This window comes from Microcebus murinus, chromosome 18 (genome assembly GCF_040939455.1).
Source record: "Microcebus murinus isolate Inina chromosome 18, M.murinus_Inina_mat1.0, whole genome shotgun sequence".
NCBI lineage: Eukaryota > Metazoa > Chordata > Mammalia > Primates > Cheirogaleidae > Microcebus > Microcebus murinus.
The window spans coordinates 13,206,140-13,232,902 of NC_134121.1; the positions used below are offsets into that span (position 1 = coordinate 13,206,140).

The 26,763-nt window shown below is 46.0% G+C and overlaps 3 protein-coding genes across 5 annotated transcripts; all 3 read right to left on the reverse strand.

Moving 5' to 3' along the window:
- Positions 1-1,887: 1,887 nt before the first annotated feature.
- On the reverse strand, positions 1,888-11,539 carry KRABD2 (KRAB domain containing 2). Of its 3 annotated transcripts, none has more exons than XM_075994159.1 (4): positions 11,279-11,539; positions 10,760-10,946; positions 7,474-8,280; positions 1,888-6,524 (listed from the first exon to the last, which is right to left on the reverse strand). In XM_075994159.1, the coding sequence occupies exons 3-4, from the start codon at positions 7,484-7,486 to the stop codon at positions 5,272-5,274; spliced, it is 1,266 nt and encodes a 421-aa protein (XP_075850274.1). In that variant the 5' UTR covers positions 7,487-8,280; positions 10,760-10,946; positions 11,279-11,539; the 3' UTR covers positions 1,888-5,271. The 3 variants fall into 3 exon arrangements, 2 of the variants coding, with proteins under 2 accessions (XP_075850274.1, XP_012630795.1); XR_012913021.1 differs by having other exon boundaries at positions 5,846-6,524; positions 8,054-8,280; XM_012775341.2 differs by lacking the exon at positions 7,474-8,280 and having other exon boundaries at positions 1,893-6,524.
- A 1,030-nt stretch (positions 11,540-12,569) lies between these two features.
- RPL26 (ribosomal protein L26) lies at positions 12,570-18,400 on the reverse strand. Its single transcript, XM_012775334.3, has 4 exons — positions 18,295-18,400; positions 17,284-17,456; positions 15,910-16,050; positions 12,570-12,741 (listed from the first exon to the last, which is right to left on the reverse strand). The coding sequence occupies exons 2-4, from the start codon at positions 17,449-17,451 to the stop codon at positions 12,613-12,615; spliced, it is 438 nt and encodes a 145-aa protein (XP_012630788.2). The 5' UTR covers positions 17,452-17,456; positions 18,295-18,400; the 3' UTR covers positions 12,570-12,612.
- Positions 18,401-25,800: 7,400 nt separating this feature from the next.
- Positions 25,801-26,466, reverse strand: RNF222 (ring finger protein 222). The gene has a single exon (XM_012775321.2). The coding sequence runs from the start codon at positions 26,464-26,466 to the stop codon at positions 25,801-25,803; it is 666 nt and encodes a 221-aa protein (XP_012630775.1).
- Positions 26,467-26,763: the final 297 nt, after the last annotated feature.

Sequence of the window (26,763 nt, forward strand, 5' to 3'; positions counted from 1 at the left end):
TCACACCTGTAATCCTAGCTCTCTGGGAGGCCGAGGTGGGAGGATTGCTCAAGGTCAGGAGTTTCAGTCCAGCCTGAGCAAGAGCGAGACCATGTCTCTACTATAAATAGAAACAAATTAATCGGCCAATTAAAAATATATAGATAAAAATTAGCCGGGCAAGGTGGTGCGTGCCTGTAGTCCCAGCTACTCAGGAGGCCGAGGCAGGATTGCTTGAGCCCAGGAGTTTGAGGTTGCTGTGAGCTAGGCTGACAATAGGGCACTCTAGCTCAGGCAACAGAGTGAGACTCTGTCTCAAAAAAAAAAAAAAAAAAAATGTTGCCCTTGCAGGTGTTGTTGCCATGCCTTGTAAAAATTACCTTAAGAAAAACTGTCAGTTTGGCTGCTGCTATGGATTCAATTGTGTTCCTCCAAAAAATGTTGAAGTCCTAATCCCCCACTATCTGTGAATGTGACTTTATTTGGAAACAGGGTTTTAGCAGATGATCAAGTTAAGATTAGGGCATTAGGGTGGGCCCTAATACAATTGATGTCCTTCTAAGAAAGAAGGTGATATTTGCGCACAAAGACAGACATATCCCAAGGGAAGATGATGTGAAGACATAGGGAAAATATCATTTACAAGCCAAGGAACATCTGAGACTATCAGAAGCTAGGTGAGAGGCAGGGAACAGACTCTCCCTCAGGGCTCTAAGAAGGAAAACCTATACATTGATCTCAGACTTTAGACTCTAGAGCAGTGAGGTAACACATTTTTGTTGTTTAAGCCCCTCAGTTTATGGTACTTTGTTATGGCAGCACAGGAAACTAATACAGCTGCTATAAAAATAAAAATAATGTAGCAATTATTGTATCTCCTTATCAGTAAGATTTCTGTTAAATCAAGACAAGATTCCTGGCACTTGCCTCTTCTACATGCAAAGATGGAAAAATCAAAAAAACTCTCAAATAACTTCAGTCTGTTTCATTAAATTGACAGCTACAATCTGATTACAAGTTCAGTGTTTTCCATTACATCACAGCTACAAAAGGGCACATGAAGCATTATCAGCCATTTCTTTTTCTTTTTTATTTTTTTTGAGACAGAGTCTTGCTTTGTTGCCCAGGCTAGAGTGAGTGCCGTGGCGTCAGCCTAGCTCACAGCAACCTCAAACTCCTGGGCTCAAGCAATCCTGCCTCAGCCTCCCGAGTAGCTGGGAATACAGGCATGCACCATCATGCCTGGCTAAGTTTTCTATATATATTAGTTGGCCAATTAATTTCTTTCTATTTATAGTGGAGACGGGGTCTCGCTCTTGCTCAGGCTGGTTTCAAACTCCTGACTTTGTGCTATCTGCCTGCCTCAGCCTCCCAGAGTGCTAGGATTACAGGTGTGAGCCACCTCGCCCAGCCCATTTATTATTCTTTTGTGGTTCACGTTTGCCTATTTCCCATTGGTTGCTTTTTCCAGTATAAATTTGTAGATCTTTCTAATTATGTGTTTTAGATATTATGAATATTTTCTCCCAGGCCGGGCGCAGTGGGTCACACCTGGAATCCTAGCACTCTGGGAGGCCGAAGCGGGAGGATAGCTCAAGGTCAGGAGTTCGAAACCAGCCTGCGCAAGAACAATCTCATCTCTACTATAAATAGAAATAAATTAATTGGTCAACTAAAAAATATATATAATAAATTAGCCGGGCATGGTGGCACATGCCTGTAGTCCCAGCTACTCAGGAGGCTGAGGCAGAAGAATCGCTTGAGCCCAGGAGTTTGAGGTTGCTGTGAGCTAGGCTGATGCCACAGCACTCACTCTAGCCCGGGCAACAGAGTGAGACTCTATCTCAAAAAAAAATTTTTTTGGGCTGGGCGCGGTGGCTCACGCTTGTAATCCTAGCACTCTGGGAGGCCGAGGTGGGCAGATTGCTCAAGGTCAGGAGTTCAAACCCAGCCTGAGCGAGACCCCGTCTCTACTATAAAAATAGAAAGAAATCAATTGGCCAACTAATATATATATATAAAAAATTAGCCGGGCATGGTGGCTCGTGCCTGTAGTCCCAGCAACTTGGGAGGCTGAGGCAGTAGGATTGCTTGAGCCCAGGAGTTTGAGGTTGCTGTGAGCTAGGCTGATGCCACGGCACTCACTCTAGCCTAGGCAAGAAAGCGAGACTCTGTCTCAAAAAAAAAAAAAAAATTTTTTTTTCTCCCAATCTGTCATTTATCCTTTTTAACTTTTTCTTTTTTTTATATAGAGATGGGGTCTCACTATATTGCCCAGGCTAGTCTCCTGGCCTCAAGTGATCCTCCCACCTCAGCCTCCCAGCGTGCTAGGATTATAGGCATAAGCCACCATGACCAGCTTTTTACTTTTTAAATGGCATTATTTGTTTTTATGTAGCCAAATATACGTCTTTTTTTTTTATGGCTTCTAAATTTCATATGTTGCTTAGGAAAGCTTTCTCCATTCCAAGATCACAATAATTTCCTATTTTTCCCCCAATATTTTTATAGTTTTTAGAGATAAGGTCTCACTCTGTCACCCAGGCTAGAGTGCACAATCACAGCTCACTGTAGCCTTGAACTCCTGGGCTCAAGCAATCCTCTTGCCTCAGCCTCCTAAGTAGCTGGGACTATAGAGCGTGCACCACCATGCCCAACTATAATAATTAAAAAAATTTTTTTTTTAGAAATGGGATCTTACTATATTGCCCAGGCTCATCTCAAACTCTTGGCCTCAAGCAATCCTCCTGCCATGGCCTCCCAGAGTGCTGAGGTTACAGGTGTAAGCCACCACATTCAGCTTATAGTTTTATTGTTTAGGGATCAGACTTCATTTTTTTCCAGATGGATGGCCAACTGATCCAGTGCACTTAATTGAATAATACATCCCTTCCAACTGATGTGAAATGACACTTTTAGTGTAAGTTCTTAGATACACATGGGTCTGTTTCTGGCTTTTTTCACATTCTGACTTCACTTGCCTTTCTTCAGCAGTGGCCTACAGAAATGCACATGCATATGAACGAGCCAGACGGTGGCCACCTGGAGAATGCATGCCTTTCCTCCCCTCATCTGCTGTCATGCAGAAATGTGGGCCCCTTGTGGCCATACCTTCCAAGTTTTCATGAGGTTCTAGACATCTAGATTTTTATATGGTATCTCCAGTTTTTAAAGTGCTGGGAATTAATATTTTTAAATTTAAAAAACATGTGGACAAAATATATCTGCAAGCTAAGACCAGCCTGTGGCACACCAGTTGGTGACCCTATTCCAGATGCTGAAATATGATAATGTAGAGTAAGGCCAGGCTGGGTCCAGGAATCCACCTCCAACTCTTTCCCACTGCCAGCATTAAGAAGCAAAAGAGGAAGAGTGACACGCAGCTCCTGGAAACCTAAGTTATTTGCAGCCACCCTCTGGGAAAGAAAGCAGTGTTGTGATTCATCTCACCTCTCACCCACATGAGTTGATGATGTGGTTCCTGGTTTGCAAGCAACCAGCAGGCAGAAGGTCAGCAAGGGGGGACAGGATAGTAACATCCTTAGTCAAGTTGGGCCTCCCAGACCCTGCGAGGCTGATTTGCAAAAGACAATGGGTTGGAAGGAGAATGGAAAGTGAGGTGCTGGCCAAGGACAGAGCAAGATCATAGTCTTCAAAATAAGCTGGAAAGTGATGTAACCTATCTAATAATAATGCAGCTTCCCTACATACTCTTCAACTTAACACTATCAGAAAAGAAATGGCAATCAAAAGAAGTCTCCAACTCTCATGTGGAGGATAGATCTGCTAGAAGCAAAAAAAGTCACATTGTGGAACATCACCGTTTACGGAGAAAGCCCCTTTACATGCATTATCTTGCTTCTCTCTCATGACAATCCTGTGAGGGAGGCAAAATCAAGCTGTTAGTGCCTCTTACTGAAGAAGAAAATGGCATCGGGGGGCAATCAGAATGGGTTTTAGATGGCTCTGGGATATGCAGGAATGACATTGTATGGAGAGTAAAGGACTGCAGGCCCGTTCTCCTTCCTGGTGCCCATTTCTGCAGATCATTTATTCATTGAACATTTTTGAACACCTCTGATGGGCTAAGCACTCTCTCCTAGGCACTGGAAACATAGCGGTACACAGATCCTTCCCTTTAGCTGAATGAGTCATCCCTACTCTGAACGATGACCCAGAATGGACTTGCGCTCTCTAGTTGGAGGAATGACCCCAGGCCAACTCTTGCATTTTGTTCCAGAGACCTTGGTTGCTTCTCGAAATGCTCTGACCTGCGCCAAGAATACAATATGCGTTTACATGTTTAAGGCATAGAAAAGTGGCAGACTCATCCCCAAACTCTGTCCATGCCTTAATTCTTACCTAATTTCAAATTATGTTTCATGCAAGTCACACAATTCCCTGCAAATGCCACTCTGAGAGCAGGGATGGCACATATGGTTTCTCCTAAAGCAGAAAACAGAGCCTAGCTAGTGAGGTGGCCAGTCTCCAGGGCATTTTGAATTAACCTCTTCTCTTTGCATTACTTTCCCTTCATCTACATCTTTTCCTCTGATGCCTCCATCCTTTGGGGTATGTGAGGGGCAGGAATATGTACTAGGTCTATGTAGGGAGTCCTGCCAGTTCTAGACTCCTGACAACCCATCAGTTCTTGTTCTGCAAACATATTCTTCCGTTGACTGTGGTGACAACTGTATCTCTTAAAAAGATATGTCCAAATTCAAACCATTGGTACCTGTGACCTTACTTGGAAAAAGGTCTTTACAGAAATAATTAAGGTAAGGATCTTGAGATGAGATCATCCTTGATTAGGGTGGGCCTAAAGCCAATGACATGAATTTGGTGTCCAGTGGTGTCCTTGTAAGATACAGAAAGGGAAAACACATACAGAGACACAGGGGAAAAGGCCATGTGAAGGCAGAGACAGGGTTTATACTGCTACAAGCCAAGGAACATCAAGGATGCCGGTCACTGCTGGAGAAAGGCATGGAATGATTTTCTGTCAGAGCCTCCAGAAGGAACCAGCCATACCAACACTTTGATTTCAGACTTCTGGCCTCCAGAACTGTGAGAGAATAAATTTCTGTTGTTTTTATCCCCCAAGTTTGTGGCAATTTGTTATGACAGCCCCAAGAACAAATACACAGACCCAACCCACTCTTCCCTTTTGAGCAAGAACCACTATGTACAACTCAACCTGAGAGTGCAGCCTTCATTCCTTTCCCTTGGGGCTTCTGGAAACAGATGACTGTATAATGCTCAGTTATAAGTATCCACGCTGCGGGCACCTGTTCACCAGCAGAGGACACCAGGGGCCCCTTGTGAGGTGCTGGGCTCTGTGGCTTCAGGAGTGGGGTCCATGTCCTCATCCACATCAGATCTGTCTGCTCCCATCTCGGCCCTTTCTTCCTGCCTGATCCAAAGGCTGTGTTCTAGTTGTTCTTCAGCAACTTCTAGCTCTTCCTCTGTTTGTAAACCAGCCACAGTTTCCCGGGGCAAGTTTGAGGAATATAGCCCAAATTTGGCTTTACAACCAAACATTGCCTCATACGGACTTTGCTGCAAAGAAACATCAAAAGCCTGATTCCTCACCATCTGCATGAATCGTAGGCCTTCGGCCCAGTTCCGTGAGTAGTTACTATGCATCCAGGCACTTACCAAGTTCTTTACATCATGGGCTGCTTGTTCCAGGGAGCCGTGGCCTTGACCAGGGTGATATTTACCAGAGACAATTTTTAGGTCTGGCCATACCTCATTGAGCTCATTAACAACCTGATTTGTGAACTCTATGCCACTGTCAGATTCTAACACACTGGGTGTACCAAGAATTGTGAAAATATCCAATAAGACACTGACCACCTCATGGGTCTGTTTGGTTTTTAATGGCCGTAAGATAATAAACTTGGTCAAGTGGTCCTGGTAATAGAAAATAAACTTGAACTCGCCATCAGCATTTGACTGCATGTCAAGTATTTCAATTTGGCACCTGGAGTCCATGTCCTTAAAAGTCATGGGCTTTGGTGCAAGGCTTCTTTTGGGTACTGGATTCCTCTGGTGGCACTGTTTACAAAGAGTCAGATATAAGACGATGACTTCTTTGGTGACATTCCCGTATTTTCCTTGCAGCTCCTTGAGCATGCGTGTCCGCCCACCGTGTCCAATACTGAGATGTGTATCGTGAAGAATATCAAACAACTCTTCTTTATGTACATAATACCGTATTCGATCTCGTTCTCTGTGAGTAGCCTCGATCAGTTTCTCTGTGCCTTGTACAGAGATCACATCATATTTGGCAGCACGGCGATAATCACGTGATGACTTCTTCCCCTTTTCTTTAGCTTCCTTGACTTCCTTTATTGTTTGAAAGTACTTTTCTTTGGAAAATACCTTGCTGTTGTAACTCTTGCTTTCTACTAATTTTGTTACGCTTGTAAGAAACTTTTCTCTCATGTTACTTATCTCCATTTCCATTTCACCTGCACTGGACATACTGGGTGGATCATTTCCAACTGTCTGTGGCATCATGGAGAACTGCAAGAAGGATGCTAAGACAGGGAGAAGGAGAACAGAATAAAGTTAAATTTGCTGAAACTCCATCTGGAAGACTTTCCCTCCAAAGTTCCTCATCGATTCTTTCATATGATTTTTGAAGACCATTATATAGAATAAAGATAACAGAGTAACAGTATAAAGCAACTAGAATGCCATTCAAAATGAGAGCATGTCAAAAAAATCTGAAATCAATAAGATTATAAATATGTAGTAATTTTAGACTTTAAGCAAACCGAATAATAATACCATTAGCCTATATCATGAAACCTAATTAACTGGTCTTTGTTATTTATTTATTTATTTTTGAGACAGAGTCTCACTTTGTTGCCCAAGCTAGAGTCAGTGCCATGGCATCAGTCTAGCTCCCAGCAACCTCAAACTCCTGGGCTGAAGCAATCCTACTGCCTCAGCCTCCGGAGTAGCTGGGACTACAGGCATGCGCCACCATGCCCGGTTAATTTTTTCTATATATGTATTAGTTGGCCAATTAATTTCTTTCTATTTTTAGTAGAGATGGGGTCTTGCTCTTGCTCAGGCTGGTTTTAAACTCCTGACCTTGAGCAATTCACATGCCTTGGCCTCCCAGAGTGCTAGGATTAAAGGTGTGAGCCATCACGCCAGGCCTGGTCTTTATAACAATTGAATAGGATAGAGGATAAATGTAAATCCCTAAGGCAGTAGGCTAAAATCTTACCCTCAGTAGCTTTTAAAATAATGTAAATGGGAGAATGTTGCTGGAAAGTACACACAGTAACAGCAAACTCTTAAACTTTAATTAGCACCAGGGATTGCTAACTTCAACATACATAACATCTTTCTATGGCTAAAGAGTCTGTCCTCACTTTAAGAGAATCAAAAAGAAAGTGGTGGGGATATTTTTAAATGATGGTTTTCCCTGACAATTGTACACAAGATTAATAAATGAAGATTCTGAGTCCTTACCCCGTGGGACCATGTTTTCATAACTGTCCAGCTTTCTGTCCCTCTAGCAGTCCTTTTGAGAGGCTTCCAAATACTGCTAATCTTTGGTTGTATCTTCAAATGTTTGGCTGTCTCCTAAAACAACACTGGCAGCTGCCACAGGGACCATTCATTCTTGGGGCCTGGGCTAAGGAGCAGCTTTAGCACGACGGGGGAATAGACAGTAGAGGGCACCAAGAATGAAGACAAGCCAGCACCAGCAACTCTAAACACAAATCAGGTGAATATTATATGGAAGAAATAAGGAAAAAGTCTCATATACAACAAGATGATATGAGCTTCCTGGATGAAGGAAAGGAGTTTTGCTTTCCTGAGGGGTCTGTAGGTCTGGCTTGTTTTGACACTGCCAGAGCTAGTGCCTATGTATTTCTGGAACAAAGCAGAGAGTCCAAGTGAACTTGGGTACTTCTAAGCCAGGAGACACTTTCAAGTAAGGGATTGATGGCTCCAAACAGAGTCAGCAGGGTCTGTTTCCAGAAATGGAAGTATCATATCTATGTGCACAGATATGTCAGGAGATTACTGTGCTGAAAATAGATACCTTGAATGGAGTCCACATGCCACCAAGACTGGAGAATTCCTTAGGGAGAGAACTTGATACTCAGGTGTCTACACCAGGATTCCTTAGTTAGAATAACCCCAAGACATAGGATGGTGAGAGGCCAGGGGAGGAATTCATGATGACTGTAGGAATTCCAACACGTTTAGGAAAATAAGATCCTCAAGATCCCAGACATCAGATCCAGAGTTGAGGGGCAGGGCAGAATCCTGAGAAGCAGAGAAAGATGGAAACCTTTAAAAGCTCTGAGCAAGAGTCTCAGTTAAGCTAAGCCTGCTTCCAGGTCCTGAAAGTCCTCCACTAAGAGGGCTTCAAATTCCCTTCCTGAGAACCGCTGGCTAATCATGGAATATTCCTCATTCTAGGACACTACGATTGTAAAACTAATAACTTAATGACAATTTTCTTTTGAGAGGAAAAACAGAGAAGCTACATTAAATGAAAGTATCGACAAGACACATCCAAATTCAAAAACATGAAAAATATGCATTTTAGAATTGAAGAAATTATAAGGTTGCAAAATGCTCTTTAAGTTTGGGTTCAAGATCCTTGGCCGGGCGCGGTGGCTGACGCCTGTAATCCTAGCACTCTGGGAGGCCAAGGCAGGCAGATTGCTTGAGGTCAGGAGTTCGAAACCATCTTGAGCAAGAGTGAGACCCCATCTCTACTATAAACAGAAAGAAATTAATTGGCCAACTAATAGATATAGAAAAAATTAGCTGGGCATGGTGGCGCATGCCTGTAGTCCCAGCTACTCGGGAGACTGAGGCAGTAGGATCACTTGAGCCCAGGAGATTGAGGTTGCTGTGAGCTAGGCTGATGCCACGGCACTCACTCTAGCCTGGGCAACAAAGGGAGACTCTGTCTCATAAAATAATAAAAAAAAAGATCCTTAAAAGCTCTGAGAAGTTCTGCAGTAAAAGAAACCAGTTTATGTTTATTTCATCCATTACTATTAAATCACTGACATGGGACTTTTTTCCCAAGGAATATTTATAACCAACCCATAGTCCTCGTGATCCTCAGAAGAGACTTGAAACCATAACGTATTCAATGGGATCTAGGATGAGGACGTTCCAAACTCCTTACTGAAACCAGCATCTCTCAGAAATTGAGTGGCTGTACTGCTATTTAAGGCCATTCAGGGGACTGCATAGGAAGAAAAAGCCTCACCTTCATTGCTTCCATTCTATAAAACAACTGAGACAACAGGCTAGAAATAATTTAGAACCAAAAGATGTAAAATCTCAGTTTTTAATATGAAATATTGTCCGTACTACACCATGAAATTCTAAAGCACAGCTCAATGACCACATTTGGCTAAAAGACCTATTTTTGTTGGTCCATCCAGTGATTTTTTTGAAAAAAATTTGAGTGATTTACCTATCCTTACAGATTGGGAGATTTCACACAAAAAAACTAGATTTCTGGCTTTCTTGAAAATGGAAAGATCTGGCCATATTGGGTATTGCTGCCTGGCAGCAACTCGTTGTAGTGGAGAGGGCGGCATCTTTCTTTCTTTCTTTCTTTTTTTTTTTAGACAGAGTCTCGCCTGTTGACCAGGCTAGAGTGAGTGCTGTGGCGTCAGCCTAGCTCACAGCAACCTCAAACTCCTGGGCTCAAGCAATCCTTCTGCCTCAGCCTCCCGAGTAGCTGGGACTACAGGCATGTGCCACCATGCCCGGCTAATTTTATATATATATTAGTTGGCAAATTAACTTCTTTCTATTTATAGTAGAGACGGGGTCTTGCTCTTGCTCAGGCTGGTTTCGAACTCCTGACCTCGAGCAATCTGCCCGCCTCAGCCTCCCAGAGTGCTAGGATTACAGGCGTGAGCCACCGCGCCCGGCTTCTTTTTTGATACAAGGTCAAGTTCTGTGTAGCCGAGGCTGGAGTGCGGTGGAACAATCACAGTTCACTGTAGCCTCAAACTCCTGGGCTCAAGCAATCCTCCTGGCTCAGCATTCTGAGTAACTGGGACTACAGGTGCCTGCCACTGCTACTAGCTTTTTATTTTTTAGAGATGGGGGGGTTCTCTCTGTGTTGCCCAGGCTGCTCTCACACTCAAGCAGCCACTTGGGATTACTGGCCTGAGCCACTGTACCCAGCAGCATTTTTCTTTTTCTTTTTTTTTTTGAGACAGAGTCTCACTTTGTTGCCCAGGCTAGAGTGAGTGCCATGGCGTCAGCCTAGCTCACAGCAACCTCAAACTCCTGGGCTCAAGCAATCCTACTGCCTCAGCCTCCCGAGGAGCTAGGACTATAGGCATGCACCACCATGCCCAGCTAGTTTTTTCTATATCTATTAGTTGGCCAATTAATTCCTTTCTATTTATAGTAGAGATGGGGTCTCACTCAGGCTGGTTTCGAACTCCTGAGCTTGAGCAATCCACCTGCCTCGGCCTCCCAGAGTGCTAGGATTACAGGCGTGAGCCACTGCACCAGCCAGCAATTTTCGTTAGATGGAAACTGCACTCTCCTATTTCCCATACTCCCTACCTGACCTCCTAACGTACTCACCTCACATGCTCATCCTGGTAGATTTCTGAGCTTTCAGTATCTGTTCTAAAGCAACATGAAAGAAATGTGGCCGTTAACCAACCAGCTTCCTGGTGTGATCTGTGCTTGAGCTTGGTTAGCGAAAATTGGAAGCATCTCCCAAGTCATGTTTCCTTCCTTCCTCACCCACCTGAGTCTTTCTGTTGCCGACCGGAACGTCTTCCCATTGATCTTCCAAATCACAGCCAGCTCCCATCAGCCTCCTTCCAGATGTATTCAGCACTCCAGTTGATTGCCATTTCTCCCTCCTCTAAATATCCTGTGCCACTCACTGGAGCACTTTGCATTTTTAGTTGACTGGTTCAGGTGAATACAACCTAGAAGGTAAAGATTGGGGTTTCTGTCTGCTTGTGTCCCTTTGGAGGGCAAATGAATACAGAGCTGAGCACAAAAGATGTTAAAAAGACATCTGTCAAATACATCACTTAGAGGTATATGGTTATCAGCGAGGCAGTGCAGCGGTATGGTTGAGCCTAGTCTTGGGAATTCAATTTCTGACCATGCCACTTACTATGTGACTAAGGCAAAGTCTCTGGGGCTTCAATTTCCTGATCTATAAAATCAGGAGACCACCAGTATCCATCACAATGGATTGCTATGAAAAGCCAATGATAATGCAGATAAAGCACTTAGTACAGTGTCCCCGCACCTTCCACACAACACAGGAACTTCCGCTGATTCCTGAAGCCGGGTTCCGGCATCGCATCCTTTGTGTAGCTGTCCTCCCCCGACTTCCGCAGACTCCGCTCCCACCGCCTGGTTCACTTGTCTGCACTACCCACCCGGCCGAGGGCGGCCAGCTCCGGGCTGAATGATTGAACTGGGTCGGGGGTGGAGGGGGGCTGGAGGCCGAGAAGACGACAGGAAAGCGCCTGCGGCCCGCAGCACCCGTGAGCCCACACCGCCCCCCGCCTCCGGAAGTCGTTCCGCGCCGGCCGGAAGCCCCGCCCCCCCCGACTGGCTGCCGCAGACCCAAAGGAACCCTCGCTTCCTCTTTGAACTGGGTCCCGCGAGGGTCGTGCCCAGGCAGGACAAGACACGTTGAGTGCTGTCGCGGAGGTGATAGCTAGGGCCGGCATTGGTGTGACCTTGGCTAAGCAGTCGTTCAAGTCCGGCCCCTTACCCATTCCCACAATTACGAAGCCTCCCTAGCATGTAAACTGCCTTCGCCTTCAGGCATCTGCCTGCTTAGGTAGGAATGGCTGAGGGCACAGTTGACCACTTGTCAACTGCTTGACACTTCACATCCTTTCACTGAATCCTCTGAGGACCCTGCATTTTAGATGAGCCTTTTTTATTTCATACTGCAACCCAAAGATTTGTTAGATTTTGGTCGATGGCACTCACCCAGCACATATGCAGCGAACAAGCTGATAAACGGGGCATGGGTAGCCCAGAAAACCTGAGACTTCTCTAGGACAGCTTGAAGCAATGTTCTATATGCCACTGGGAAGTCAAAGCAACATATTTTATTCTAAATGAGACTTTCTATCCAATGACAATTCAAACTTTATTCGATAAAAAAAAAAAAGCCTGTATATCTACATAGTAGCACATTAATAGGAAAAAACAGGCTCAAGAGAGGACGTGTTTCCAATTAGCTTTTCTTATTGGTCATCTTCTCAGTGAACCCCCTTCAGCTATAATGTACCCCAAAATGATGCTGCCTGCCATAAAAAAATAATCACTCTCATTAGTCCTGATTTTGGAAAACAGCATCTCTGAATAATTAAAGAACTGCTGTTCAAATGTAAAAGACCAACTCTATTTAAATAGTATTTTTCATTAGTGGAATCAAGCAAGTGGCCTGCTTGTAAACAGCAAATGACACCTGAACTTCCCTTTCCTGATCCTAAGACCAACAAATCAAAAAGGTAAGAGACTGATCCACTGAAAAAACTAAGTAGTGTCCCAAAGTACCACACACAAAACAAAGGCTCTTCTTTTTAGCAGTTTTTAATGAAGGTTGCACATAAGATTATTTTATTCTTGCATCTTCTCAAGTGTTTCTTCCTTGTACTTGCCCTTTTCCTTTCCTACTTGGCGAGATTTCGCTTTCCGCTCAAGGATCTTTTTGCGGTCTTTGTCCAGTTTAAGCCTAGTAATAACCACCTGCAGAAAAGAAAACACATTCTCAAGCTTTAAATAATTACTAAAACAACCCATGGGAAGGCACAATGTTCAATTCTATTTTCTAAATCTTGGGCAGTGGATGCCTAAACAGAAAAAATGATGTATTTATTTAACTTATATTTACTAATGTTCTACCATAAGAGGAGAAAAAGTGGCATCAGTATTTCTTCTCACAGCCTCTCCTGTGCTTTACTATGAAATCTCTCACCTGGGCTAGAGTGCTGTGGTGCCAGCCTAGCTCACAGCAACCTCAAATTCCTGGGCTCAAGGGATCCTCCTGCCTTAGCCTCCCGAGTAGCTGGGATTCCAGGCACACACCACCTCGCCCAGCTAATTTTTTTATTTTTAGCAGAGATAGGGTCTCAATCTTGCTCAGGCTGGCCCTGAACTCCTGACCTCAGGTGATCCTCCTGCCTCAGCCTCCCAGAGTGCTAGGATTACAGGTGTTTGCCATGGCACCTGGCCAAAATCTGTTTCTTTTTTATCATGAAATGTACCAACTATTCTCTTTCCACCCCAGTTTTACAAGCTAACCAAGTCATATATAAATACATTTTTGTTTCTAAAGTAACTTTAGAATTGTAAGGTTAGAAATTAAATTTAACCTCCACACACGCTTTCACTTGGTGAGGTCACAGTACAGATCTTATTTCAAACAGTTTGAATCCTAAAGACATCCAGATTATGATAAATTTTAGTCTTAAGAAGGAAGATGAGGTTGAGCACCACAATAGTCTTAAAAAAAAAAAAAAAAAAAAAAAAAAGAAGGAAGATGAGGGAAGTGGAAAGAAGACACACTAAACTATCGGGTTTCCCTGAAAATAAGACAGGGTCTTATATTCAGGGGATGTGTTATTTTTTTTTTAAGTACGGTACAACAATCTACATTTATCCAAATATAGTTGTCTTCTTCTGGAACATCATCATAAACTCTCCAAACTCTGAATTCCATCCTGAATTTCTTGCGACTCTATTTCCTTTAGAACAATTGGCCTCAATCTCTCATGGGGCAGATGAGAAGGGCTGCACGTCTTCTTTACTGCTCCGTGAGGAAATGCAGGGGCTGCAGATACGCTGTGTAGCCACACCCATCACCATGGTAGGTGATGGGTGTGGCTATTTTTGGTGGTTTTTGTGGTTATTTTTGGGGTAGGGCTTATATTGCACAAATGCTTAGAAATCCTGCTAGGTCTTATTTTATGGATAGGTCTTATTTTGGGGGAAACACAGTTGGTCCTAGAAATATAGCATGGTGACCAAAACAAAATCTCTGCTGTCATGGAGCATATTCTCTAAATATATATGTAGGTCACTTTGACATAGAGAAAAATAGGGCAAATGTGGGGAGGCTGAGGAACAGGGGCTAGAGTGATCAGGGAAAGTCCTACTGATAAAGCTACATTTGAACACAGCCCTGAAGGGGTGAGCCATCTAGGCACAACTGTCCCAAAGAGAATAGCAAGTCAAAGGTCCAAAGGCAAGAGACTAAAGTTTTATAGGTATGTTCCTCAAACTTGAGTGTGTCTAAGAATCAACTAGAGGGCCTGTTAAAACAGATCCCTGGGTCATAACCCTCAAAGCTGCTTAAGTAGGTCTAGGAACCTAGAATTTGCAATCTATCAAGTTGCTAGGTGATGCTCCTAATCAGGAGACACACTCTCAGTAGCATGACTGTACGAACACCAAGGAGGCCAGCAGACTAGAACATGTAAAGTGGAAAAAGATACCAGGTAAGGTCTTATAGGCCACTCTGATGGCACCAAGCAGATAGGATTCTAGAGATGAGACAGTAGTCAACAGGTCTTATTGACTGATGTGGCACATATAATAAATGAAGAAAATGACATTTTTGGCCTGAGCAATTGGGAGGATAGAGCTGCCATACACTGCGATGATGGAAAACTCTGAGAAGGGGCTTAAGGACAAAATCAGGAGTTTGATCACATTAGATTTGAGATACTAATTAGATATCCAAGTTGAAACGCATAATTGGCAATTAAATTTGGGGGAACCTGGAATTTAGGGGAAAGAGATCTGGGTTGGAACCAGCTGCTTCTAGATATCTGAAGTCCTAGGACTGGAATGAGATATGAAGATGAGTACTGAGCCACTCAAAGATCAACTATGTCACATGCTGCACTAATAAGTACAGTACAAAAAGACTAAGAATTAGCCACCAGATTTGGTGGTGGGAGACAAAAATATGATTGGAATAGGTTAAGAAAATTTGTAAGTTTTTGCTCCTAGGAGATACATACTTAAATAATTAGAGAAGTGTCACAACACTGATAATTCACTGGGGGCAATGAGGTGAGGAAGACAGGCAAAGAAAATTGTAGCAAAATTTTAATAGAGAATTCTAGGTGAGAGTTATGCAGGCATTTTACTATACTAGCCTCTTGACTTTTCAGATTGAAAATTAGATTTATGGCACCAACATAAGATCAAACCCCAGTATTTGAACATTCACACTGTGAACATTTATTACCTTTACACCAAACAAATTTTTTATAATTTGGAAAAATAGAAATTATAGACAGCAATATCAAATCAAAGGCCATAATTTGGGCATCAATTGCCAATAGTTTGGGGGAGAGAATTCATATGAGAATCGAGGGCAAGCATATGCTGGCATGGGAATCAGATCAGATTTTCTACTTGGCTTAGATATAATCACTCCTCATGGGATGTTAACTTCTGAGCTTTGGGTTTTTTCCCCCCATCTATAAATGGTTCAATATCTATTGCTCAGGGCTGTAAAGCTACCTCACTGCTTACTCAATTCTGTTAAATACACAAAAACTAACAGGGTTGAAGCTCCATTTCACCTTATAATTGTCCTATTTCCCAGATTTTAATATGTTAATTATTAGGTTGTTGATATATCAGCTTACTAACAACTTTTGAGGAAAAGGTATATTAAATATACATACAGAATGACCGTTAAACACATTTATTTCGGAAATGTGTCAAGTGGTATTAGAATTTTCAATACAAACAAGTAATATTTACTTTAAGACATGGTTTCCGGCACATCTAAAACTGGGAACTATTTCTATGAGATTGTTCTGTAAACAACAAATCACATCTATCAACAATAACTGCTACAATTTCCTTCTTGTCTCAAGCATTTTCAAAAATACCTACCTTGCTGGGGTGAATGCCCACGTGGACAGTTGTGCCATTGGCCTTTTCCCGCTGCACTCGTTCAATGTAGATGACATATTTCTTCCTGTAAACCTGGACTACTTTGCCAATTTGCTGACCCTTATAGTGTCCCCGAACCACCTAAATGCAAATTCAAAAATAAGAAACATTCAGATAAAAGAACAAAATTTATCAGCATACTTACATGAGTCTTGGTAAAAAAAAAGAAAACAAAAAAACCCAAAATTAACCTTGCAAATCTGAAAAACTGTGAATCACGCACCCACCATTCACTCTATCATTAGCGCTACAGGATATTTCAATTTCGAAAGACTTCATCATTAAGGCAAATGTGTCAATAATTCCATCCCTGGCTTTAACCTGTAAATGAACTATGGCCCCATGTATCTACAATGATGTACAATGTACCCTTACAAATGATGGCCCACCAGCAAATGGCAAGCTTGTTAAAGGGTTAATTAGAGCCCACTTGGCATTCTGTAGGAAACTGACAATGAGAAACTTATTACTCTATCTCAAAAGCAGCAACAGACCACTCACATTTAATTTACAACCCATTAAAGTGCTCAACCCAGTGCCAAAGTGGACAGCAACAAATGCTTAAGGGAATAAACCAGTTCTTCCCCAGAGGTTAACAGTTTCCTACCCAGGAATCCAGTGGCCCTCAGCTTGTCAGGAAGCAACCCAAAGTGCTTCTGAATAGGCATTTCTTTCCAGTTTCTGACTTTCTTGCATTGCTATATACTGAAAATAGAGATTGCCTTCAAAATCTACTAGCAAGTTTTAGCACAACAGCAGGGACCCATGCTGCTCTTATTGGAGAACTGGTTTCACTTTATGAAACAATGTTTCACTCATGAAACAATATTGATGTGCAAGTGGCTTCAGAAACTGCCTGAATTCTTTTAATCGCTAGCTGCAGGTAACACCTAAGAATCATTATAGAAATTTTCACTTAAATAAATTTGTCAAATTCTTTACTGGTAAACTTAATCATATGAAATTATGCTTCAGTTAGACCTTCTCAATCTAGATTCTGAGCAATACTGTCTACCAGGCCTTAAATGCCTCTTCAGTGACCAAACATAATATGAACAGGATAATCCCAAAGTAATGCTCCAGTTCTCTTACTCTGTCACTTAATTATGCATCTGATGTCTGCGAGAATTGATTTTCACCAAAGTACTGAAAAGCAGCATACTTTTGGGGTTTTTGGGTCCGTGGCTCAACGTGTCATGCAGTTTTATTCTGGGACGAAAAGTCTGGAAACATCTCTCTCAGAATACAATCCCTCTTCTAAGCTAAGTGTGTGGTATATCCATTAAGAGAAAGTGAACAAGTAGGGCTACATACCTGAACTTCATCATCCTTTCGGATGGGCATGGATCGAACATTGTATTTCTGTCTCAGCTCTTTGGAAAGAGGGGAAGACATAATCTTCCTGCGAACATGGGAAGGTGCATTGAAATGCCTTTTCCGGTTCTTGCTTCGGTCCGAAGTCACAAAGGGATTGAACTTCATTTTGGCTAGATAAAAAGTTAGAAACTCTTAAATGACCAACATCTCACTCAGTTTGCAAATAAATAACAGCAATAACTTCATCTTGGTACTTTAGAGTGCTCACAGAAACTGCCATGTTCGGTAACTCCATCCAAAACTTGCTTGATCTGAATGGGCTATGAAGCTTGAAACTCTATTTGCATTACTGGGATGTTTTCCATAAGTGTTCACGCGATGAAGAGTTTTTCCATTAATAACACACTTGTTTTAGTTATAAAATTTGTTTACACTCTCCAAACTCCGTAAGTACTGCGCGAGGGAGTCAAGACTGGACTTGTAAATATCTCTGCTCTAGTAAGGCAAAGCAGACCGACAACTCAATTCTCATTTTAGAAGGAGCAACCAATGTTCACCTCTACGGAGTTGAATCTGAAAACATTTAGCTCCTCCAAAAATAAATGAGTCAGGCCCCCCTATCTCAAATCTGGAAAATTTTGCACCCATCTCGGGTTCAATAAACTTTCCAATGGGAGAGAGCAATCTGGAAGTTCCGTGAACGCTTTACCGAAAACAGTTACTTTAGGAGACCACTCTCTAGGAAACAACACTGCCTGGACTTGACTCTACCTCCACAGGATCCCTCCCCTCAGCTCTTGTTTCCGAGTCCCCAAATCCCCTGCCCCTCCGTCCATCTCCTGTCCGGCGGCCCCTGAGTTGCGGAGAAAAGAGGTCAAAACAACCCCAGTCTCCCTCCCTGGCTGCCATTCGGCCGGCAGGAGAGGATCAGAGCCTCCGAGGTCAGCAGCCACCGTGCCCAAGAACGGATGGCTGCGGATTACACGCACTTCCCCAGCAAATTCTCACCCGCTGGCACTCCGGCGATGGCCGCAAAAGGGAAGAGAGTTACACGCTACTTCCGGTTCTGTACGTTTACGAGAGATCTCGCGAGACCAATGTCTCTTGGAGCGAGAGGGGCGCGGAGTTTGAACGCGAAGAGTAAACTGGGGAAGAAATTGATAGCTAGTGTCTCCTAGTGGCTCGGAGGGGAACTGAGAGGGGCTGCAAAACTCCCTCCTCCAGGTGCTAGTGTCGGTCTTCGGAGGTCCAGGTGCTGCTGCCGAATCCCCTGGGAAGCGTCGTCTCTGGGCAAGTGGCAGGAGCTGCTTAGGGTCAGACTGCTCCAGTGGGTGTTGAAGGAGCGAGCGGCCTCAGGGGACCCAGTTCCTTCACTGCTTGGTGCCCGACGGCGGGCGACCCCTCAGCCGGGAAACGGCAGGTCCTACTTGGGGCCGCTGGGTGGCGCTGGGATCCCGGGTGGCCGGTCACTTGGGTAACCTGGATGTTGTCACCGCCACCCCCGCCGGGCCAATGGCGTGGGCGTGGCAAGCATGTCAGTCCCTCAACAAGCTCCCGCGGGACGCCGGACGCCGCCCGCATCCCTCGGCGTCGGCGCTGTGGGGCACGCCCGAGATTCGGCTCCGGCTGGCGGAGGGCCTTCCGAGGACTGGGGCCGGCGATCGCCCCCCACCCCCGCGGAAACATCTGAATCTGCGTTTCTCGCGAGCTCCCAGGTGACGCAGAAGGTGCTGGTGCAGACCACACCTTGCAGGAGCTGGGCCTGAGGAAGCCTTTCAATGCGGAGAGCTGTGTCCCTTTCGGAGTGTTCTGCCTGTTCTCAGTTCGGGATCAGAAGGGAGCGCGGGCGGGGCGCGCGCTCCCCTGCGAGGGGACCCTGAGGCTCGCGCTTGGAAGGGCTCCGGCTTCTGCTGGATGAATAATACAGGTGTCCTACTGACAGAGGGCACACGTCTCATAATGATACGTTAGGCGTAGCGAGCTTGCTGAGTGCTATACACAGTCTTCTACGCCCTTTACATCATTGACTTTTTTTTTTGGCATATTATGGGGGTACAGATTTTAAGGTATCAATAAATGCCCTTTCCCCCCCTTCCCCCACAAGTCTGAGTCTCCAGCATGACCATCCCCCAGATGGTGCACATCTCACTCATTATGTATGTATATACCCGCCCCCCTCCCCCCTCCCACCTGCCCAATACCCTATTACTGCAGTACCTATGTGTCCACTTAGGTGCTGCTCAATTAATATCAATTTGCTGGTGAGTATATGTGGTGCTTGTTTTTCCATTCTTGGGAAACTTCACTTAATAGTATGGGTTCCAGCTCTAACCAGGAAAATATAAGATGTGCTATGTCACCGTTGTTTCTTAGAGCTGAATAGTACTCCATGGTATACATATACCACATTTTATTAATCCATTCTTGGATTGATGGGCACTTGGGCTGTTTCCACAGCCTCATTAACTCTTTTAGTCCACAAAACAGCCCTGTTGATGCTGGTATTATTATTGTTCTCATTTTACAGGTGATGCAACTGAGCCACAGAGAAATGAGAGGAACTTGTGCAAGGTTATATGGAACCCATAGGTGACAGCTGAACCCATGCAGGCTGGATCCCCTCTGGTAACTCTATATGGCCCCAACTTGTAGGAACCCACTGGGTCCAGTTAAAAAAGTGAAAAACCATATCCTGGAGCCCGCAGGGTAGAGTCAGAACATGTGTTTTCATGATTTAAAAATATCAGTATTCTAGGCCCGGCGTGATGGCTCCCGCCTGTAATCCTGGCACTCTGGGAGGCCTAGGCGGGGGAGGGGGGGATCGCTCAAGGTCAGGAGTTCGAAAAATAGCAGTATTCTTAAATATGCTGGGAAGGAAATTGTCCTGGATTTTATTTGTAATTGAAAAATTAAGTGAGAATTCCTCTGCTGCAACTCTTTTTAGCATATATTTATGGAGTGTGTTTCATGGGCCAGCTCTGAACTAGACACTGGAGATATAAGTCAGAATTTGTGCCTGCCGGAAGCTCATTATCTGAAAGGAGAGAGACTCCTCAGAGTCAACGAGCAGGGAGCTCAGGAAAGGTGCGGGCTGAGCCAGCTGCCCTTGGTGCCTCTGTGCTGAGGGGGCAGAGGAGAGCTGTGGGGTCAGGGAGGACTCCTGGGGTGAGATTACTCTTGACTGAGTGTTGAAGAGTGTTAAAATTAGCTCCATGAGGCAGTGGAAACAGCTCAGGGCAGGCAGGGAGTTGGGAAGCAGTGGACTGCGGTTTTGGGAACCAGGTCCTTGTGGCTGAGGGAGGCATTCAGAGGGAAGCCCAGGGGCCAGGGGCCTGAGCTGAGCTTGATTTGGATGCTGAAAGCGTAGGGCCCGCTGAAGGCCTCCCTTCCTACCTTGCCTTCCTTTCCAGCCTTCACAGACTCACCCCCCTCTCTTTCTCCTTATTGTCATTAATTTCAGGGTCCCCATCATTTTCCTGTCTCCCCACGAAGGCCCTCTCAGTGTCCTCAGCTCCTCTCATCCTCTGCCATCACCCTTCCTTCTCAGACCTCCTTTCCTCCCTCCCTCTGCCCGGCACTGAGTCATCAAAATTAACCCTTCAGCCCACCATGACAGCGTGACGGCTTGATACGGTGTGAGGCTTTTGGGGTGCAAGTTGTAAACACAGATGCCAATTACCAGTAGCCTAGTCACAGTGTCTGTTTATCTTAACACCTGTCTGTTGGGCATCCTGGCTTCTCCCTGCATGGTCTGCTGGCAGCCTAGCCCGACTGCCCTCTCTTTCCCTCATTTCTACTTCTTCTTCCTTGATTTGAAAACGGTCCTTTTAAACTGGCACTTAAGGATCATTTTGAAGCTGGGCTTTGTGAAGCCCTCAGATACAGCAAAGCAGGGATTTTATCTAGATTCTACACCCAAAGTCACTCGGACTAATCTTTTTTCTACATACCAAACCATCACGATCATTCATTCATTCATTCTACAAATACTTAACCAACTCTTACTGTTTACAAAATTCTGTGTCAGGCACTGGAGATAGCAAGATCGGTAAGATCCAGCTTTCCCAGAGGGGCACTTTGTCTAGGAGGAGACAGACATATTAACAGATGAGCATGATAAAGTGTTCCCGGGAAGATGATGGCATGCAGGGGGTGGGGAGTGCAGCAGAGAAGTAGTCAGGTCCCCTGGGGTAAGGGGAGGGGACATCTTCATAGGTAGTAACACTTGAACTGTGCTTTTGGTTTTTTTTTTGAGCCAGAGTCTCGCTTTGTTGCCCAGGCTAGAGTGAGTGCAGTGGTGTCAGCCTAACTCACAGCAACCTCAAACTCCTGGGCTCAAGCAATCCTGCTGCCTCAGCCTCCCGAGTAGCTGGGACTACAGACATGTGCCACCATGCCCTGCTAATTTTTTCTCTATATATTAGTTGGCCAATTAATTTCTTTCTATTTATAGTAGAGACGGGGTCTCGATGTTGCTCAGGCTGGTTTCGAACTCCAGACCTTAAGCATTCCGCCTGCCTCGGCCTCCCAGAGTGCTAGGATTACAGGCGTGAGAACTGTGCTTTTTCTGAAAGGCTACCTAGGAGTTTTCCAGGTAGGCAGGTGGGGTGAGAGAATGTTTCAGGTAGAGGGACCTGCTTGAGCGAAGGCCCAGAGGCCTGCACCAGCACCGCTTACTGGAAACAGCAAGTGGCTGGTTCCGACAATTAGCTGTGGAGTTCATTTGTGTGGGGTAAGAAGAGGATGAAGAAAAGTGAGGAGCTGTGAGGGCAAGGCAAGGTTGTTTATTTTGTGTCTTAAAAAAGGACATTTGGGCCAGGCGCGGTGGCTCACGCCTGTAATCCTAGCATTTTGGGAGGCCGAGGCGGGCGTATTGCTCGAGGTCGGGAGTTCGAAACCAGCCTGAGCAAGGATGAGACCCCGTCTCTACTATAAATAGAAAGAAATTAATTGGCCAACTAATATATACAGAAAAAATAAGCCGGGCACGGTGGCGCATGCCTGTAGTCCCAGCTACTCGGGAGGCTGAGGCAGGAGGATTGCTTGAGCCCAGGAGTTTGAGGTTGCTGTGAGCTAGGCTGATGCCACGGCACTCACTCTAGCCTGGGCAACAAAGTGAGACTCTGTCTCAAAAAAAAAAAAAAAAAAAAAAAGGACATTTGGACTGATAGGAGGTCAAAAGGTGATGGCAGCAGAGCAGTCCTGAGTCACCCAGAGGGTTCACTGAGAGGAGAGGGTACAGCACTGGATTTGAGGGGGACAGGGGTCTCCAGTGCGCATGCCTAGGTTCCTGGCAGCCAGCAGCGGTAGGCTTGCCCCACGGGCTTAGACTGTGTGAGTGTGCCTTAGAGTTGAAGGTTACTGTGGTGGTGGGAGGTGGCAATGTGTGTGTTGGCGGGGTGCCTCTGGGCAAGGGGAGGAAGAGAAGAGCAAAAGAGCTTACATTTAACCCCAGGCGTCTGTCATTCTGTCTGCAGATCTGTCTGATTGTATCTTCCTGTAGTGCCCTGACCCCAGGGTGGTTGCTTAAAGCAAAAGACATTATTTGAGAACCGAAAGGAAAGGTAGAGAAGAGGGAATCAGAACAAGCACGTGAAATGATAGGATCTGAATAAATCCACAGGAATTTAGGGACACTGAGAATATTAAACTCTCGGCCTTACTTCTTTGGTGCCTGTTAAGCATAAGGTGTCATAGCTCTAACCAGACAAACCAGCCCCACTGAGCCAGTAGCTGAGGCTCTAGAACCACAGGGCAAGTGGCTTGGCAACTCTCCAGGGTTCCTCACGAGGCAACAGGTGTGGATACTGAAGGTATCTTTAGCTTCTAATATAATTTTTCAGTTCAATTTTTGAATAAACGATACATTTACTTGGTTCAAAAATCAGAAAGTATCGAAGGTAAAGTGAAAACTCCCCCTCCATTTCCACCATTTTCTCATCCCCTTTTCACAGTTAGTCACTATTATTAGATTTCTGTGTATCTTCCCAATTTTTTTTTATGTGTAAATAAGCAAATAGGGATGTAAATTCTTATTCCCCTTCTTTCTACACAAATTGTAGGATCTGATTTCTGGTGTTTTATACTTTGCTTTTTCCAATTTGTTGTTATACCTTGGAGACTTTCTACGTCGGTTCATGGGTTCCTGCCTCGTTCCTTTTATAACTGCATGACATTCCCTGGACTTTAAGTAAAATACCTAGTGCCCTATTATTGATTAGCATTTAGGGATTTTCCAGTCCTCTGTTATTACATAACAATTATATAACATTGTACGTAGGTTACTGCCCGTATATGCAAGTGTATCTGTAAGATATGTTTCTAGGACAGGAATTGCAGGGTCAAAGTGGAAATTTTGATAGATGATATCAAATCTCCTTTGATAGGTAGGGGTTTTACTAATATACATTCCCACCAGCAGTTACCCTACTTCCCCCATGTGACTTTCGGGGTTTGACAAGCTCACAGGTGGAAAGCAGTATTCCAGAGATATTTTAATTTGCATTTCTTTTACAAATGTGGTTGAATAAATGTGTAAGATCCATTTGCATTTGTATTTTCGAACTTTTTTTTTTTAATCTAAAGTGAATTATCCTTAAAGTCCAAGCTCAGAGCTTCCCATGTGCATTGCAAAATCTTTGAGAAAATATATATCTTTATTTTAAAAATAGCTTTTGGCATTCTTTGAAAATAAAAGAAGTTCCATCTACAAGTCACTGCTGAACAATGTGAAGACACTGAGGATATTTTGAAAGGAACTTTTGGCAAATACAACAGAATCTGGAAAGACTAGAATCAGGTCCCCCGAAATTCATGACACTGTTTAAAACAGCCTGGCTGAGGTTAAAACAGACTCATTGGAGTCTTTGTAAACATGATATTATTTTTACTCCTATGTTAAATATTTTTTCTCATGGAATCCATCTGTATCCCTCCCCCCATAACACCTGTGCCCTTCTCTGGTCTTGAAAAGAGCACAAAGAAGCCCATAAGTGCTTTAAAGCAGTCCTCTGTGTCTCCCAAATGCCCCTGTCATGTGGCCCCATTCCCTAGCTGTCCCCAGATGACCCCTGCTACAGGCCTTTGGGAACTAAAGAAGAGGCACCAAGCTATTTCTTTCTCCCCAGACAGCAAACTTTGCTGCTAGGGGCGTCGGTTGTGGAGGGCTCAGCTGTCGGCACTCTTGAGGTGCTGACCTCCCCTTGAGAGGATAGCTGGAGGTTTTTGTTGTTTTCAATGTTAGGGTGTTGGTTGACTTAGGGTCCTCAATGAACAGCCAATAGCTGTCCCCGAATGACTTGCTCCTCAGGTGAGACAGCTTGGAGGCTTTCCTGGTGGGGCCAGTGCAGTCCAATGTGGGGTCCCCGGGTAGAGAGGTGAGCAGCTGGCAGCACCCAGGTTTCAGCATCTGCTGGGTGAGACTGTAGAGTCCCTGACAAGTGCAGCTGTTTTCTTCCCCACCCTTCCTCACCCAGCCCAGCCTGAAAATCCACCTCGGAAACTGGCCCAGCTGGTGTGGCCTCTAATGAGTAGTTGGGTGATGAGGAGGAAGACTGGGGCTGGGAGGTGGGAGCCCCCAGGGGTTAATTTGCCACATAGTTCTCGGCTGACTCAAGTCTCACCTGTCAGAGTCCCCTCTACTCCTCCCTGCCTTCCAGTCCATCCTTGAGAACCCCAACACTCAAAATGTCAACCCCTCCTTGGGCCTGGAGGGCTCGGGAGACCTCTGGCCCTGCTTGTGGGCCGGTGTGCTGGCCATGGCCTCTGTCAACGAATGCCTCTCTCCTGATGAGGCCTCAGCTCTCCAGGAAGACCCTTTTCTGTTGATTTCCCTAGAAGTTCTGGGACACAGCTTCTGAGACCAGCTCAGGCTGGCGGGTTGGAGGGCGGGAGGAGGCGGGTGGGTGCTGTGAGGCTGTGGATGAGAGCCGAGGTCCTGGGAAACCTGCGCTGCCGCTTCTGTCTATTCCTGAGGGTGAGCTAGGAAGGCCTAGTGGGCATTCTGGCCTGCGGCAGTCCTGCCATTGGGCCCTCACCCAGCAGGACGCTTGCCAGCAAAGCCTCCTTGTCCCTGGGGAGACCCTCGCAGCTTTGGGTAGGTCACACCTGAAGGTAAGGTCTGCACCTCAGGGCCGGTGACCCCTGGGGAGGGCAGTGACCACCCCTCTTCCCAGCCTGCTCGGCTCCAGCCTAGGGGACGGGAACCATGTGAGAAGACGTGCTGGAGCCGGCGCAGGAGTCAGCTTCCCGGCTCGGCTCTCCTTCCCCGGAGTGCCGCCCCTGCCGGGATTGGGGAACAGGGCTGGGGAGAAAGCATTGTACTTCCTTCCCACCCTGCCCGGCGCTCTCCCTCTGCCAGGTCCTCCCCTCTGCCTGCCTGCCCTCCCTGCAGAGCTTGCTTGGACCAGGTCTGCCAGGGCCCTCTGCCCTCTCCCAAGCCTTGGCCAGCCCGGCCACGCAGCGGGAATCCTCCGGGCAGCTCTCAGGCTGGGCTTGTCCTTCCAGGTGCCCCACTTATGCCTGTTTCCTCACCAGCAGCACCCAGGGCAGGATGGCGGCTACCACGGCCACCACGGCGATGAGGGTGATGAGCAGGAGGGCCCGAGACCGGCAGCAGAACGAGCGGGTGGCGCTGGGTGCCGGGGAGACCTCCGAGAGCTCCGCCAGGCTGCGCCGCGGCAGCACGCTGTCCTGCTCCCCCAGGGGCATCCCGTGGCGACTGATGATGAAGATCTGCGACTCCCGGGGCAGGGTGGGCAGCAGGTCCAAGGGGTGGAGTTGAGCAGTCTGACCCGGGCTGCCCGGCAGCCTTGCCTGGCTCGGGGCTGGCCTCCAGACAGGCTGGGACATGGCCAGGGGATTTGTGTGGCCCAGGCTGTCCGGCGGTGGCGTGGAGGGCAGGCCCACGGGCACAGTCAGGGTCTGGGAGCTCTTGTCGAGTATGGACGGCCAGCGGGAGCTCTTCTTGCTGAGGAAGGTGACGTAGCGGCAGATGGGGCAGACGATGGTCCTCTGGACCTGCCCGTCCACCCGGGTGGAGAGCAGGTACTTGACCAGGCAGTCATGGCAGAACACGTGGCCACAGCTCAGCGTCCGGCTGGCGCCCTCCAGCTCCCGGAACTTCTCGTAGCACACGGGGCACTCACTGCCCGAGCTGTCCTTGCTCTCGCCCTCCGACATGGCCCCTCGGAGAAGGCAGGCTCAGCTGTGGGCAGGAAGGTGGGGAGCATCAGGGCCTGTTCTAGGTCCCAGCTCCCACCCGCACCTCTGCCCCACTGCCTCCTTCTCCCCTGTCTTTGTCTTCTGCCTCGTCTTTTCCTCCTACTCTTTCCTCTTCTGCTGCTCCTCCTCAGGGATGCCCCTGAGTCAAACCAAGAGACGGAAGACCTAGAGCCTAAGATCCTTAGAAAGAGATGAGCAGATGCTTCTGGAAGGAGGCATCAGGAAACAGCGAGCAAGAGATCCCAGTCACCCCGG

Excerpts from the sequence above, each read along its gene's own strand:
- RPL26 (XM_012775334.3), bottom strand. The coding sequence starts at position 17,451 with ATGAAGTTCAATCCCTTTGTGACTTCGGACCGAAGCAAGAACCGGAAA. Across the intron at positions 16,051-17,283 it reads GAAAGGATGATGAAGTTCAG|GTGGTTCGGGGACACTATAA; the intron begins GTATGTAGCCCT and ends ATTTGCATTTAG. Across the intron at positions 12,742-15,909 it reads TGGGCATTCACCCCAGCAAG|GTGGTTATTACTAGGCTTAA; the intron begins GTAGGTATTTTT and ends TCTTTTCTGCAG.
- KRABD2 (XM_012775341.2), bottom strand. The coding sequence starts at position 10,796 with ATGGGAAGACGTTCCGGTCGGCAACAGAAAGACTCAG. Across the intron at positions 6,525-10,759 it reads TCGGCAACAGAAAGACTCAG|CATCCTTCTTGCAGTTCTCC; the intron begins GTGGGTGAGGAA and ends TCCCTGTCTTAG.
- RNF222 (XM_012775321.2), bottom strand. The coding sequence starts at position 26,466 with ATGTCGGAGGGCGAGAGCAAGGACAGCTCGGGCAGTGAGTGCCCCGTG.